Source organism: Eulemur rufifrons, chromosome 29 (genome assembly GCF_041146395.1).
Source record: "Eulemur rufifrons isolate Redbay chromosome 29, OSU_ERuf_1, whole genome shotgun sequence".
Lineage (NCBI taxonomy): Eukaryota > Metazoa > Chordata > Mammalia > Primates > Lemuridae > Eulemur > Eulemur rufifrons.
The window spans coordinates 87,057,690-87,073,045 of record NC_091011.1 but is presented as its reverse complement, the minus strand read 5'-3'; the positions used below and the strand labels follow the sequence as shown (position 1 = coordinate 87,073,045).

Below are 15,356 nucleotides of genomic sequence, written 5' to 3'. Positions count from 1 at the left end.
AAATTTATTGAGGTTTTCCTTTTGTGCTCTACATAGTGAGTTTTGTTAATGTTCCATGAGTGTTTAATAAGAATGTGTTCTCATTGAGTATATATATTGTTAATTGGTTATATAAATATTTGACACTTCTACTAGATTTTGCCTCTTGAACTAACAGTTTTTCAATAAGATGATGGCTTTGTCCATTTCTCCCTATAGGCCTAGCAGTTTCTTTAATATTTTTTGAGGCTGTCTTGTCATTGCATCCTAGCATGTAGTTGACTTATTTTGTTAATAGATTAGTCTTATTACTTGGAGTATTTCTTTATCCTTATATGGTTTTGAGCCTTAAATTCTATTTTCTTTCATGTTAATATATTGAAAGTAGCTTTGGTTAGTATTGTCCTTGTACATTTTCCCCAGTCCTTTATTTTTTTTTAATTTTTATTTTCACTCCTCTTGCTATCATTCCCAGTCAGCCCTTTATTTTTAACCATTGTGTATTGCTTGAATTTAAATGTATTTTTATAAATCTATAGTTGGTTTTTTCCCACTGAATCAGATATTCTGTGCCTTTTAATGATGAGTTTGATCCATTTACATCTGTTGTGATTACTGGCATATTTTGACTTCTGTCACTTACTTTGTATTTCTTCTTAACCAGGTCTTTCCTTTTTCCCTTTTCTAACTTGTATTAGATTGATTGAGTTTGCTTTTCCCTCCCCTATATTTCTTTTTATTGGCTTGGAATTTTTGCACTCTATTTCTTTTATTATAGAGGTAGCCCTTAAATATTGAAAACACACACAATATCTAATACTATTTGGTACCTTCATCTGTCTTCTGGACAATACAAGTACCTTAAATATGATCTTTCCAATTATGATCTTTCAAATCTTTTTTGCCTAATAGTTTTTTCACTTTGTTTATAAGTGTTTCTAAATTAGTCATTATTTTAAAGCTAGTATTTACTTATATTTGTTAACATTTGCAGTACTGTCTTTTTTATTGTTGGTTTCCAAACTTAGTTTTTATCCCCAGTGATTTGTTGTATCTCTCCCCTTTCTATTGGGTTAATTTGGTTTTATTCTTAATCTTTAAATGTTGGCTCTATCTGGGTTTAATTGGGTGTAGGAAACATGGTGTACAGATCTAGCTTTGTCATATGCAAATGGCAAACCAGTTATGCCAATTTTTTAAAAATATCCATCCCTTATATATTTGAATCTATTTTTTAATCTGTTCTAATGATTTGTAGATTCAAATATATGTGAGGATTTATTTAATTTTTCTGTAAATACATGAATTTATTAGAAACAATTGAGGTCCTAAACTGTTGAAAAAGTTGGCTTATTACAGATAATCTTAAAATAGTAATTAATCCATGTGTTATTACTTATTTTTATTTTTATTTATTTTTTATTTCAGCATATTATGGGAGTGCAAATGTTTAGGTTACATACATTGCCTTTACCCCATATGTGGGGATTCATTATATGATAAAGATAACATTTCAAATTGTTGGGGAAAGGATAAACAGGTCTATTGTTGGTCTGATATGACTGTTTTAATTATAATATTTTGTAATACATTTTTCATATCTGATAGAGTAAATTCTCTTGGTCAAACATCTTTTTCAGTATTTCCCAAGCTATTTTCTCAGTCCTATTTTTCTGGAACAATTCTGGAGTCACTTTATCAAGATCTGCTCACATCGTCCCAACAAAAAAATCCTATGAGAGTTTAATTGGGATTTTGTTGATGTTATAGGCTAATATAGAGAGAATCAACAGCTTTGTAATACTGAGTATTCCTGTTCTGCTACAAATATATTTCACCATTTATTCAAGTCTTTTTTGTGTTTCTCAGCAGCTTTTATAGCTACTTATGTAAGTCCCACATATTTCTTGTAAAATTTATTCCTAATCCACTTCATTTTAAAAAATTCTTTTATAAATGGAACTTTAAAAACTACTATACATTCTATCTGGTTCATCCCTTTTATTTTATGTACTGTGTGGCTCATTTATTTTCATACTTGTTCTCTGAAATAGTTTTATAGCTTCATAGTCCTCTTATCAACAGTATATGCCAATTTCTTGATTGCTAAATGGCACCTATTCTAATAGGATTCTTTGTGAACTGGTTCAAGAAGCCATTTCTCTGGGGAACAGCAAGAACCATCCTTAATGTGGAGAATTGGGCACATCTGAGAATGCAGGAGGTATAAACTAACTACAGGACTTTACCTCCCAGTGTTCAGACCTGGCCTCTGCCTGCACCACCTTTCTCTCTGCATAGGATGTTTATTCTTGAAACTGACAAGCACATACATTGCAACCTTACCATGTTTGAAACGGGAACTCCTCATTTTCCTCCTCCAACCAGCCTTGTTTCCTTCTTTCTAGTCTTTTCTTTCTTTCTATTGTGGCAAAATACACATAACATAAAACTGACCATTTTAACCATTTTCAAGTATACAATTCAGTGACATTAAATACATTCGAAATGTGTGTACATCACTACTATTCACTTCCAGAATTTTTCAACCTCCCAAACAGAAACTCTGTGCCCATGAGGCAATAACTCCCCCAGCCCTTGGGTACCCTCCACTCTACTTTCTGTCTCTATGAATTTGCCTATTCTTGATATTGCATGTAAGTGGAATCAGTGATATTTGTGCCTGGCTTATTTCACTTTGCACCCCCAACAAGCTCTTGTTTAATGCTTGCCTTGCTCTGTGGGGACCCCTTTGCTCACTCCAGCCCATCCCAGCCAGTGTATCCTATCAGCTGCCAGGCCCCATGGTGCTTTCACATCTTTCGTATCTTTTACATCCAATCTCTTTCTTTCACACAGCCACCTCCTTGCCTTGTGCCCTCGTTCTGGGTCTTGTTCTGTCACCCAGGCTATAGTTGCAGGCTCACTGCAACTTCAAACTCCTGGGCTAATGCAATCCTTCCACCTCAGCCTCCTGAGTATCTGGGACTACAGGCATGTTCCACCATGCCCAGCTAATTTTTCTTATTTTTTGTAGAGATGAGGTCTCTACCAGTTGGCTGGTCTCCAACTCCTGGGCTCAAACGATCCTCTCACCTCAGCCTCCCAAAGTACTGGGATTACAGGCATGAGCCACCATGCTCTGTTAGATGGATATTCCTCAAACATCACATACCATCCCGTTTGCCCAGGAATCATCAGTGACTCCCCCTTCCCCCCATGCCCACTACTAGATGAAGCCCAGAGAATGCTCATCCTGGCATTCAAGGCCTCCCATGATCTTTATCAATCAGCCATTTGTAGATTCATGGCTTGGTGCAAATTTTGATAGGAGGAGGAGTACAGCATACAAAGATACTGGACATCTGGCAGAGCGAGAAGGCATCACCACCAAGGCGGGGGAATGAGTACAAAGCAGGGACACTGACAGATACGGAGAAAAGCTGCCAGTTCACAGCCTTATTGGGGGTGGCATGGCCATGGGGAAGCCTGCCCTTCCCTCAGCTGTGTCTGAGACGGGTCAGAGCAGCAGCAGGCCTTCCAACACCCTCCACTGAAACCGTTCTCTCTGGGATCATGCCGCCACAGTAGGACAAGTGATGTCAGAGTGTCCTACGTGCAGGCAAGAGGGGGTTGCTCTGGGTGTTCCTGATGGGTTTCCCAGGACATCACTGATGATAAAAGCCTTTAATCCCACTGCCACCTGGCCTGCATTTTAAGTGTGAGGTAGCGTGTGTTCAATAGTAATGCAAAAATCACGAGGATTTAATCCCCCAAACCTTCCTCATACTCACAATCATATTTTGGAAAGGTATTCTCAGTTTTCTTTGTGGCGTGTTTCCCCTAATTGTTAAGCATATCTCAAAACCTAATTGTGGAACAGGAAACCCATTAGTTCCAAAGGATTAAGAATGATTCCAGTATTCTGATTTATTTTCTGAATTTTGGAAATAAGCTCTCGTGGGTTCAGAGTTCGGGAAGCTACTATTACAGCACCAGCTAACTTCTCCCTTCCTACCAAGACACTGAACATTGCATCTTACAGTGCAAGCATGGGGGAGGGGAACTAATGAGTTGCTAGGCAACTACGCTTAAATTAAGGAAGCTATTATGCTTTATAGGGACTAGGACATAATCTTTAACTGGCTATGAAATTTTGATTGTCAATAGTATAAAAAATAAATGTGGTTACAAAAAGAAAGTCTCGACAGATATAATTAACTCAGAACCATGAACAGCCGTATGATCATGAGTTATCAAGTCCAGCAGGTTTGGTGTGTACTTTGTGAATCCGACCCAGGAGTCGCAACTCCAGGACGGAGGAGCACTGAGGTCAACAAGGAGTTCTCTCTCCCTCCTCTTTTCTTCCCTCTTCTACCATTCTTCCTCCATCCCCCGCATTCTTCCTCCTCCTTCCTCCGTCTACATCCTACTTCCTCTACCTTTCCTCTCCTACCTAATGTCTCCCTCCTCCCTCTATTTCTCCATCCTCCATTCTCTATCCTCCCTCGTCCTTCTCCCCCTTCCTCCTCCTTCCCCTTCTCAACCTTCAACCTATAGTGTTCTACCCCTTCTCAATTTTATGCCATTGTTTTCTTACATTAAGCCTCATATTCTTTTTTAATACAAGATTTTTCATTTTAATGCTAATTTTAGAAGAATCTGCCATCAGTAGTATTGTTTCTTTTATGTACTTTCCTACCCTCCCACCTCCATGCCAGCACTGGTGAGGACAGGAAGAGTGAGAAGGTTAGGATCTTAAGCTCAATGAGTTCTGGTACTCGCCAATGATAATAAAAAGCCAAAAGACTGAGTGGCAGAAGTGAATGTGTTAAAAGCAATTATTTATGGTTTGGGTGAGTTGCACTCACGGGAGCTGAGTGGTCTCACCCCGCCATATTCCCATATTATCTTGTCTCCTGTGATCTAAAGTATTGGAGACACCTTCACTCATCCTTAACCTGCTAAATGTATTCTGTATCCCCCTTTTCGTTATCCCAGGAAAAAAGAGGAAGATTTGCAGACCTGTTGGATGCTAAGTATTTGCGGACCACATTACAGATCTGGGTCATATGGTAAGGATAGAATGATTTCAAAACGCGTTTTAAATAAACAGGCATTTGGAGGAAGCCCACTTAAGTAAATCCACTTTGAGTGCTACTGGAAGAAAAGCATAAGACAGACTCCAAATATTGCCTCCAGCAATGTCTTATTCTGCTAACACCACCATCACCATCAACAAAAATAAATAAAATTTTAAAAAGAGAAAAAAACCCTAATTGTCTACAACCAATTTTTAAATTTTCCTTGTGAACATATGGGCTCAATTCCTAACCTCTTGCAGCCGAGTCTTTTCCCTCCCCACATGACAAACTGATCCTTTGAAGTCGCCAATAATCAAATTCAATGGAATAGACTCTTGTGGTCCCCTCTGTGATTCATTTCTCTGCAACCGTGACCTTAAGCGAAGATTTCCTAAACAGGACACAAAGTGTGCTAACTACCAAAGTAAAAGATCAATGGAGTTTTACTACATTAAACTGGGAACTCTGTGCCATAAAATAGCATGAAGAGTCTGAAAGGCATCCCATCAACTGGGAGAAGAGATTTGCAATGTATAGCTCCAAAAATTACATATATAATTATGGTATCTATTATATAATTTTACATATAATTTTTTCCAACAATAAAAAAGACAGACAACCCAGTTTAGAAATAGGCAAGAGACTTGAACAGCCACTTCACCAAAAATGTATACCAAGTAAACATGTCAAAACACGCTTGGCCTTAAAGTCACCAGGGAAATGCAAACTAAAACCCAAAGAGGTACCATTACAAATCCACCAGCCCACGAGAATGGCCAAAATCAAAGACTGTACCAAGTGTTGGGGAGGATGTAAAGTAACTGGAACTTTCATACACAGCTGATTTAGAGTTCAGGTTAGTACGACTACTTTGGGAAAACTGGCGGTAACTATTACAGCTGAAAGTGTGTGCACCCTGGGTTCAGACCCAGCAGAAACGCATATATCCGTTTCCCAAAAGACACTGATGTGAATGTTACGTGTGGCGTGTGAGCTGGGCTTTCTGTGCCCTCTGCCCTCCTGTGTTCCATGCCTTCCACTCGGAATGCCCTCTCCGTTTTCCTGCCTCTCAGGGTGCTGCCCACCCCCCAGGCCTGGCATAAGCGTTTGCTGATGATGTTCTTTTCTCACTTCCAGGCTGGGAATCTCCTTCGCCTACTACGGGATCATCCTGGCCAGCGCCGAGCTGCTGGAGCGGGACCTGGTCTGTGGGTCGAAGCCCAGGGTGGTGGAGACCGCGGGGGACCCGGAGAGTCAGAGCCCCTGCCACTGCCACATGTTCACCCCCTCCGACTACCAGACCATGATCATCAGCACCGTTGGCGAAATCGCTCGTAAATGTCCCTCTGTGTGTTGGGTCCCTCTCTGTTTCCGGTGGGGTACGTGCGATTGGGTCTTAGTCTCACAGGAGAGAAGTGTGACCCTGTGACATGGCTCCTGCCTAGGGGAACTGAGCAAGTCCCCATGACATGCTGACATGTCTCCAGTGTGGGGAAGAAGAGTCTGGAGGGGCAGAGCTTTGAGTTACTGTATTATATTAATAATGAGATGCTTTTTTCCACATTTTTTTCTTTTATTTCAGCAATATTACGGGGGTAAAAATGCTTAGGTTACATATCTTGCCTTTGCCCCACCCAAGTTAGAGCTTCAAGTGTGTCCATCCCCCAGACGGTGCGCACTGCACCCATTAGGTGTGAATATATCCATTTCCTCCTCCCCCTCCCACCTGCCCGACACCCGATGAATGTTATTACTTTATGAGCATTTAAGTGTTGAACAGTTAACACCAATTTGATGGTGAGTACATGTGGTGCTTGTTTTTCCATTCTTGTGATATTTCACTTAGTGGAACGGGCTCCAGCTCTATCTAGGATAATATAAGAGGTGCCAGATCACCATTGTTTTTTGTGGCTGAGTAGAACTCCATGGTATACATATTTTTTTCACATTTTAATGTCTCTGAAATTGGGATGTGTCTTACCATGGTTTGCTGGATTTCAGTTGGTAGTGTTATTTCTATTTTAGTAGACATAAAATGATGGTACTTAAAAATCAATGGTACCTTGAATTTGATGAAAAACAGTATAAAATACTTAAAAGATAGGTCTAGCAAGTTGGCAACTTACAATAGATATATGTGACATAATAAGCATCCTGGGCACCAGTGTTTGTCCTTCTTGGACCCAGGTGGGAAAAGAGTGATGAAGTTGACCACAACATGACTGGGTTTTGGCTGGAATACTCATGAGGTTTGGGGGAAGTTGCTTCTCTTTGAAATGACAAGGACGAATCCATGCCAGTGTTGATATATGCCACCTGCGTCCGAAGGTTCCAGAACTTGTCTTTGTTGTTTGCTTTCCAGTGAATCCTTTGAACATGCTGGGCATCAACTTCCTGGGGAGACGGCTGAGTCTTTCCATCACCATGGGGTGCACGGCGTTGTTCTTCCTTCTGCTCAATATTTGCACTTCAAGGTATTTGCTCTGTGGTTGCTTCAAACAAACAAGTTCTGTGCAGTGGTTTTAAAATGGGGTCTCCTTGACCCATGGTGTTCAATGCAGTGGGAGTCGGGGACAAGTCCCTCTCCCCCAAGGAGAGTGGAAAATGGGCTGTTTGTTTGACCAGAATGATCTTGCCTGGTACCTACCACTCCCAGTTCCCTCTTCCTACTGGCCCCGTCCTCCCTCAGCTACTGCAGGATATGGGCACCGGCGTTGGTGTCTTCACTTTACCCACCAGAATATTTAGGGTCGTTACATAATGCTTCCTGGAGAACTGGGAAAGTTAACTAGTTGTTAACCAAATTATTTGGACCAATGCCAGGAGAGTTTAGTGATCTAAATAACGATCATGCCTGTAGCGTGAAAATTCATTTCACTCTCAGTTTGCAATCCTGGAGTGGCCTGAGCTATAACATACATCATTTATTCTGCAAACTAAACCATTTTCCAGGGAGTGGTGGCTACCGATGTGCGAATCTGGGGGTCAGGCTGGACCAGCACCCTTGGGGGAATGGAGAGGGCAGGGAGTAGGGCAGGGAGGAGGTTTGCATTAGGATCCCATGATCAGGCCCGTTGAGAAGCAGCCCCTCCCTCGGGTTCTGAGCTATCTGTGGGTGTCTTAGTGTCTGCAGTGCACTTGGAGCCGCGCCAGGTGAGGCCCTCCATGCCGCCTTTGTAACTCCCCTGTTCACCCGCTTCCTGTTCTCCAGTGCCGGCCTGATTGGCTTCCTCTTCATGCTGAGGGCTCTGGTGGCTGCAAACTTCATCACCATCTACATTTACACAGCCGAGGTTAGTTTTCCTGAAGGGGCGGTCACAGCAGGCTGTGCAAGGCCAGCTACTTAGGGAGGGTGTCCATCCTGGGGTAAGGCGTCCCTGGCTTCTGTTGACTTTTGGTCATTCTCTAAAAACATCCTATTAAAAAGACAACAGAAGGTTTGTTTGATGTGGATTTTCCCCTCTCCCACTCAGTCTATTGAAAGCTAATCTCTAAAAGACAGGATCTTCTCCCTCTTTCGCTAGGTAGCGTGCATGTGGAAAACAACTCGCTGCCCTAGCACTGTGCTTCGGAAGTGAGAGAGTCCGGTAGCAACACATTGCTGTTAAAATGCAAAGCTCCCATTTCTCTTTTTGAAACTACGATGTATTTTTCGTCCTTATTCTTTTGGAAGATCACTTCCTCCTCCATCTATTATTTGCTGCATGTAGCTTAAATTTGCATATAATCTTCATTCTTTATTCATTTATTTATTGAATTAATACATCTACTATATGCAAGGTGTACTGCCTGAGGTAGCTGGAGAATTTTGTTACGAACCCCCCAATTTAGAGAGCTAATATTCCTAAAAATGAAACAATATTTGAATAGGGAACTTAACAGTATTTTAACTGGTCTTGTCATTCATTGAGCTACAGGAAACAGGGCTGTAGGGACCGATAACACTGCATTCATTTTCATCTCAGGGAATGGAGAAGTCTGTTCCGATTAAAGATTTGACAAGTTAAAAAGCCACAGAGAAAATTACTCTTTCCCCCACACACAGATAAAAATAGAAAATTATGAGATATCTTAAGTATACACAGTACTTCATTTATTTCATTAACAAAATCTAAAATTATCTCATGAATATATGAAACTAAAACAACCTAATAACATGGTGTGCTTCTAGAATTTTATTTGGAATACTCAATTGAACATGTATTTTGGAATTTGCTGATTTTGAGGGTCATTTCTAAGTATTTTGTTTTTTATATCTATTGTTAAAATTCAAAGATGCGTACCTAAAAATGATAGCTGTCTATTATTCCGTCTCCCAGATGACTCAAAACACGAGCAAAAGACTTCATCAGTATCATATCAAAGAAAACAATATCACCATATATCTGAATCCATTTATTTTAGTCATAGCAACTTCATTTTTCAGAAAACAACAAATAAGTAATGCTCCCGAATAAAGACATTCCACCCCCTAGGCCTTCTCCTACAAGGATAGCAGTGTCCTATGAGGCAGGAAAGTATCTTTTTTTTGCATTTGACAGATGGTGACTAAGATAGATGTGGCCTACTAATAAAGGGGCTACATGCTTTGCTTTAGTGACTTGATAAAAACTGTTTTGTCAGTATTAAATAGCATTTTAAAAAGTTTCAAAATTTTGAGAAATCATTCTTTCCTGTATTTTCCCTATAATTTTATTTATTAAATAATACTTGCTGATTTATTAAACTTCTGCCAGTTCCTATAAGGATTCTGCATCAAAGAAGAACCAATTAATGAGGTTTTACTATAAATGTAAAAAAGTTATAGAAAAAAAGTAGAATATGGCCAGGCATGGTGGCTCATGCCTATAATCCCAGCACCCTGGGAGGTTCACTTGAGACCAGCCTGGGCAACATAGTGAGACCCCGTCTCACAAAATTTTTTTAAAAAATTAGCTGGGCATAGTGGCTCCACACCTATAATACCCACCTACTTGGGAGGTGGGAGGATCACCTGAGTCCAGCCTGGGTGACAGAGTGAGACCCTATCTCTAAAAAAGGAAAAGAAAAAGAAAGTAGAATATGCTGTAAGATTCTGTAACAGCAAAGGGGCCAGTGCATGTAAGGAGAACACAGGAAATGGTATAGCAGCTACCTGGCCCTCTAGCAGCTTCTTTCCACTGTATCTAATTAAAGATTTAATTAAAGATAAAATTAAAGATTTCATTGAATCATTATTCTTTGGAGAGTATTTTCCTTCCATTCAGTAGAACCACTTTTACACATTTATAGCTCTAAAGTAGAAATCTTCTGTCTGATTCCAGAGCTTTATCTGTCTAAAATTACATTTGAAATAATTCAACTAAACATAGATTTTTGGAGTTTGCTCCCTTAAAGGGAAAGTTCTAAGTGTTTATTTTTCGCTGTTATTTATGGTCACAAAAATTCGAAGTTGGGTACCTGAGAAGATGAATGTCTTCTGTGTTCTGTGAGTCTGTCTGTCACTCTCCATGTGCCAACGCCCGGCCACGAAGAGGAGAGCTGCGGGAAGGAGACACGGGCACTGACTGGCGCTTTCTGTGCTTCTCCCCCTCCAGGTCTACCCCACCGCAACGCGTGCTCTGGGAATGGGAACCAGCGGCTCCCTGTGTCGCATTGGTGCGATGGTGGCGCCATTTATATCCCAGGTACGGCTGAGGAGTGTCTGCAGGACAGTGGGTCTGAGGGAGGTGGGGGAAAAGGGACCCCAGTTCCCTTTAGATTAACAGTATAACGAAGGATTTCTGTTGACTTCAGAAGTTTTTTAGGTGCCATTTCCCCATTGTTTGGTGAATTTGGGTAGGGAAAGAGGCTACGTTACTGCTACCAGGCTTCCAATCAGTCGGCAGTTTGCACGCATTGCACTCGGGGTTTGCTCAGCTTTAGACTGGGTATTGTTGGGGGAGGATGCAGAAGCAACGGACGACGCAGGAGCTTGGGCAGTTGGATGACCATGGGCTGCACCCCCGAGGTAGGTTCATTGTCCAGTCAATTGTCAAGGTGGGCAATTGAAAATCGGAGCCCAAGAATGCAGGGAGGTGGGCACAGGTGAGCCAGGTGCAGGCTGGGATAAAATCCAGGGGTGACTTGGGACCATAGATGAAGACTTATTTTCGGAGAGACGACAGAGGCAGATATGGCGACTCACAGGGTGCTGTGCACCTTACCCTCTGCACTGGTCTGTCCCTTCTGGCCATAAGAAATAGAATCCACTTCGTCTGTGGCAAAAAAGGGTAGGAATGAGGCTGGAGCCTGGGAGGGCCTGATCCAGGACGTAAGGGGCTGACAGGGGCGCAGGCTCTGTCTTCCTCCTCCAGTCGGGTCTGTGGTCACTCGGGCCGCCTGAGCATGCAGGCTGTGCTGCTCCCTCCCTGAAGACCGGTGTGCTATTCCCGCCTGTGTACATGGCAGCCCTGTGAATCCTAAACGTATGTCCTTAGCTCTGCCTGCTGGAAGATACTGATTAATTCTCTCTAAAAGCCCCTAAAAAGGGACGCTTGTTGGCCCAGGTCTGGTTAGTTGTCCATGCTTGCGCTCATTGTGGCCAAGAGTCAGGGTTATGTATAAATGCAGCTGGGGCAGGAGACGTTTTCCAAGAAAGGGAGTCGTCAAGGGCTGAGTAGACTTTAGCATGTATTTCTTATAATTTAACAGGGATTTTGCTGCTACTAATTTTTTAACTATCTTGGGAGCATTTTCCCCACCCATCTCAAGAAAGAAAATGGGGGCAGCTTTTGTCTGGTGCTTTTGCTTTTCAAAATTCATTTGTACTTATTTCATCATTTTCAGAAAAGAACCTAATGGTGAAATCAAGTAGTGAAGTATTAACCATATTCTGGGTGACTAGTCTGAAGCATAGTTCATTTCCCAAGCTTTCCTTAGGAATTGAGTGTCTTGGTTCCTGACCACCCTGAACATTTTCCCAGGGCATCTGTGGGCATTTCTCCCAGAGGCCATGCTGCGTTTGGCGGCTTTGTGGATTAGGGAAGAACCCTCCTGGGATGGGGTCTCCTAGGGCCGAAGGCTCTACTCTGCTTAGCATCCTGTAGCTGGAGTGGGTTCTCAAGTTTTTATAATTGTCATCTTTGTATGCTACCCTCATTTGGGTTTTGTTTTGTTTTGTTTTAACTTGAAATAGAATATTATTCACCAATCTTTATTTTTTCTTGTTGTTTCTATTAGAAAATATTTTTTGCTACCCTCATTTGTTAAGTGGAGATGAATAATAGCACCTACTGTAGAGATTTGTCCTGAGATTAAATGAGATTAATAAATGTGAAGCACTTAGCCCAATGTTGACACATAGTAAGCACTCAGTAAATGCTAGCTGATAATGACCACAATGATCTATAACAATCAGAGCCAAATGCTACTCAAATAACTATTCCTCAATAGGACAAATACTTTTAAATATAGTTAAGTTATATCAATCACTATGCAATTGGTATGTTTCTCTTTCCTTGGCAGGTTTGGATTGGGAGGTTTAGAATCTGGGAAGCTTGTGCCTGTTCTTAGATAGTTGCCTAGGTACGGGATGGGGTGAGCTGCTCTAAGCCAACAGTAGGATCTGGTGTGGCTGCTGTGGGCTGATCTGTCTGCCTTCCCTTCGAGGTGCTTCTCAAATGTTGGTGCTCATCAGAATGCCTAGAGTAACTCCATAAGGGAAAGATTCTTTGACTCGACCCAGAGATGCTGACTCTGTAGATGGGGGACCAGTCACCTGCATTTTTAGGTTCCCCCAGCCAATCTGATGCAGCTGGTCTGTGGCCACCCTTGGAGAGGCACCGTCATCAACAGGGACGGTGGCAGCCAGGAGATTAGCTCTTCCTTTCACTTAGTTTTTCCTCCTCTTCTTCCTCTTTTTCTCTTTCCTGACTCTTCCCCTCCCTCTTCCCTTCTTATTCTTTTGCCCTAAAACAGGCTGTTTTAGTAAAATGTTAAAGTAAAATATTTACATAATACTCAGTAACATGTTCACACATTCTAATGACTATATTAAGTCTAATACAGATGCCTCTTTAAAAATGAATGTTTCAAGACATTTAGCTGTCAGAAAGTAGTGGTAGAAATAAATGATGAGAGTCATGAGTATGTAGTTACAGGAAACAATAAAGGGGAATTTTGCTGTCAAAGTAGTAAAGACTCACTAAAATACAGAAGGGACCAGTACAGGGTCTCTACCAATGAGTCAGGGACCGCCTCCTTACTTACTCTGGGAAACTTCAAGACGTCAGGCACTGTAGCCCCAGCCGGTGTCTCAGTCAGTTCAGGCTGCTATAGCAAAGCACTGGGTGGCTTAGGAACAACAGAAATTTCTTTGTTACAGTGTTCTGGGGGCTGGAAGCCCAAGATCAGGGTGCCAGCACGGTTGGGTTCTGGTGAGGGCTCTCTTCCTGGCTTGTAGACGGCTGCCTTCTTGTTGTGTCCTCACATCCAGAAAGAGGCAGAAAGGGCTCTCTGGGATCTCTTTTATATAGGCACTAGTCCCATTCATGAGGGCTCCACCCTCAAGACCTAATCACTTCCCAAAGGCTCTGTCTCCAAATTTAAAATGATCATATTGGGGATTTAGGATTTCAACATACGAATTTTGGAGGGACACAAACATTCAGTTCATTACACCAGGCACATCTTGATTCAGTGATGTACGAACTGCTGGTACCTACTGTGGGAGGTTAACATCCTTCCAGCATAGCCACGGCTCTGGGCTCCACCCCAGGCTTGCAGTGCAGGCCGTTGCAGCCCCAGGTTGTGTGGCCGGGGCGGTGAGGAGGGCATGGTGTGAGTAACACAACCAAGACTGCTCCCTTGCGGCCAGACCTAACACGGTGTCTTATCACATGAGACAGTCCAGCATCCAAACAAAACACTGAAAAGCATTTGACGTCTTTATGAAAGCTCCTCAAAGGGATGTCAGTGGGGGTGGGGGGGTCCATTCATGACTCCCAGCAAAACTTAAACATCCTCTTAGTCTGACTCACTTCTGCTGTCACCAGTAGCACAGCAGTGACCCTCAACCTCCAGCTTCGCCCCTTCAGTCCCATCACTGCCTCAATGTTCAAACTCTGCCAAAATGCAGCTGAACCAGCTTCCTAGACCTGTTCTCTCTTGAGCAGCTCTGTGCTCTTTCTCACTGAAGTCACTTGGCCTCCCCCGATGCCGATGCCGAAGGAAGCAAGGTAGACAGACCCTTTGTTAGGACGCAGGAGATCCTCTGTTTAGGATCCTATCTGGGTGACCCATTGGAGTAATTCTGTATAAATCTTGGAGACCTCCTTATGTAGTTTGGTAGTTAGAACACCAAAAAGGATTCAATTAGCTACTATCTATATTTGATAGAACAGAATTGAGAATTATTTTATCCCAGTCAAACCTTCAACTGACATTTATTGAACTCTTACTCTGCCTGACATCACCCTAGCTCTGTTTATTTGCAGTAGTGAATAAGCCAGGTGAGTTGCCAGGGGTGTGCTGGAGCTGGCCTGGACTGGTTTGTGAAAGCCTATTGTTAAATTTTCAGGAAAATTTGCAAGCTGATTAATATCACATTGTTGTTTGAAATTAGCCAAAGTGTTAGTATTTACCCTGAGGAAACTGGCACCAATGCTACAAATCAGGGCTTTGCGTTTTTTTGAGAACCTATTGTTAAGCATTTGGCAGCACACCGCCAGGAGGCTCCTGTCCTCGAGAATCTTACAGTCAAATTGGGTACTTTATGCAAGTAATTTAAGATAATTTCAGATTGTGATTAGGGCTTTGGAGATAAAAGGATAATGAGTAAAAGGAGTGACAGGCAGGTCATCTCTGGGAAGGTGACATGGGAGATGAGAGTTGAAATACGAGACGTTGACAATTGTGTAAAGGGAAATAGCATGCCAAGTAGGATGGCAGCTGGTACAAGGGCCTTGAGGTGCAGCAGAGATTGGTGTGTTCCAGGAGTGGAAAACAGCCACGGTGAGCCAAACGGGGAGAAGTGCGAGGACAGAATGTGCCTCCCAGGCATGTCAAGGACTTTGGATTTTATCTTAGGAACAGTGGGGAATAATTTAAGAGTTTCCAGCAGACGAGGAGTATGACCTGTTTTCCTTTTTAAAACTATCACTTTGGTTGCTGTATAGAGAGTACATTGGAAGGAGCAAGGGGAGAACAAGCTTACAAGAAGACTCTAATTTCATGTTCCCATGTACTATTGACATAAAAAGGGAGATGTCAGAATTCTGGAAAACTCTTTCTATGATGGTATAAAGCTATAGAAAAAGACTGTAAACCTGACTG

At 42.1% G+C, this 15,356-nt stretch overlaps 1 protein-coding gene across 1 annotated transcript in view; it reads left to right on the top strand.

The window, feature by feature from the left end:
- Positions 1–15,356, top strand: part of SVOPL (SVOP like) — a 53,800-nt gene that overhangs the window by 24,914 nt on the left and 13,530 nt on the right. Inside the window, exons 9-13 of the mRNA XM_069461668.1 lie at positions 4,981–5,054; positions 6,201–6,397; positions 7,426–7,537; positions 8,275–8,356; positions 10,640–10,729. Coding sequence (XP_069317769.1) covers positions 4,981–5,054; positions 6,201–6,397; positions 7,426–7,537; positions 8,275–8,356; positions 10,640–10,729 — 555 coding nt within the window. The remainder of the gene's footprint in view (positions 1–4,980; positions 5,055–6,200; positions 6,398–7,425; positions 7,538–8,274; positions 8,357–10,639; positions 10,730–15,356) is intronic.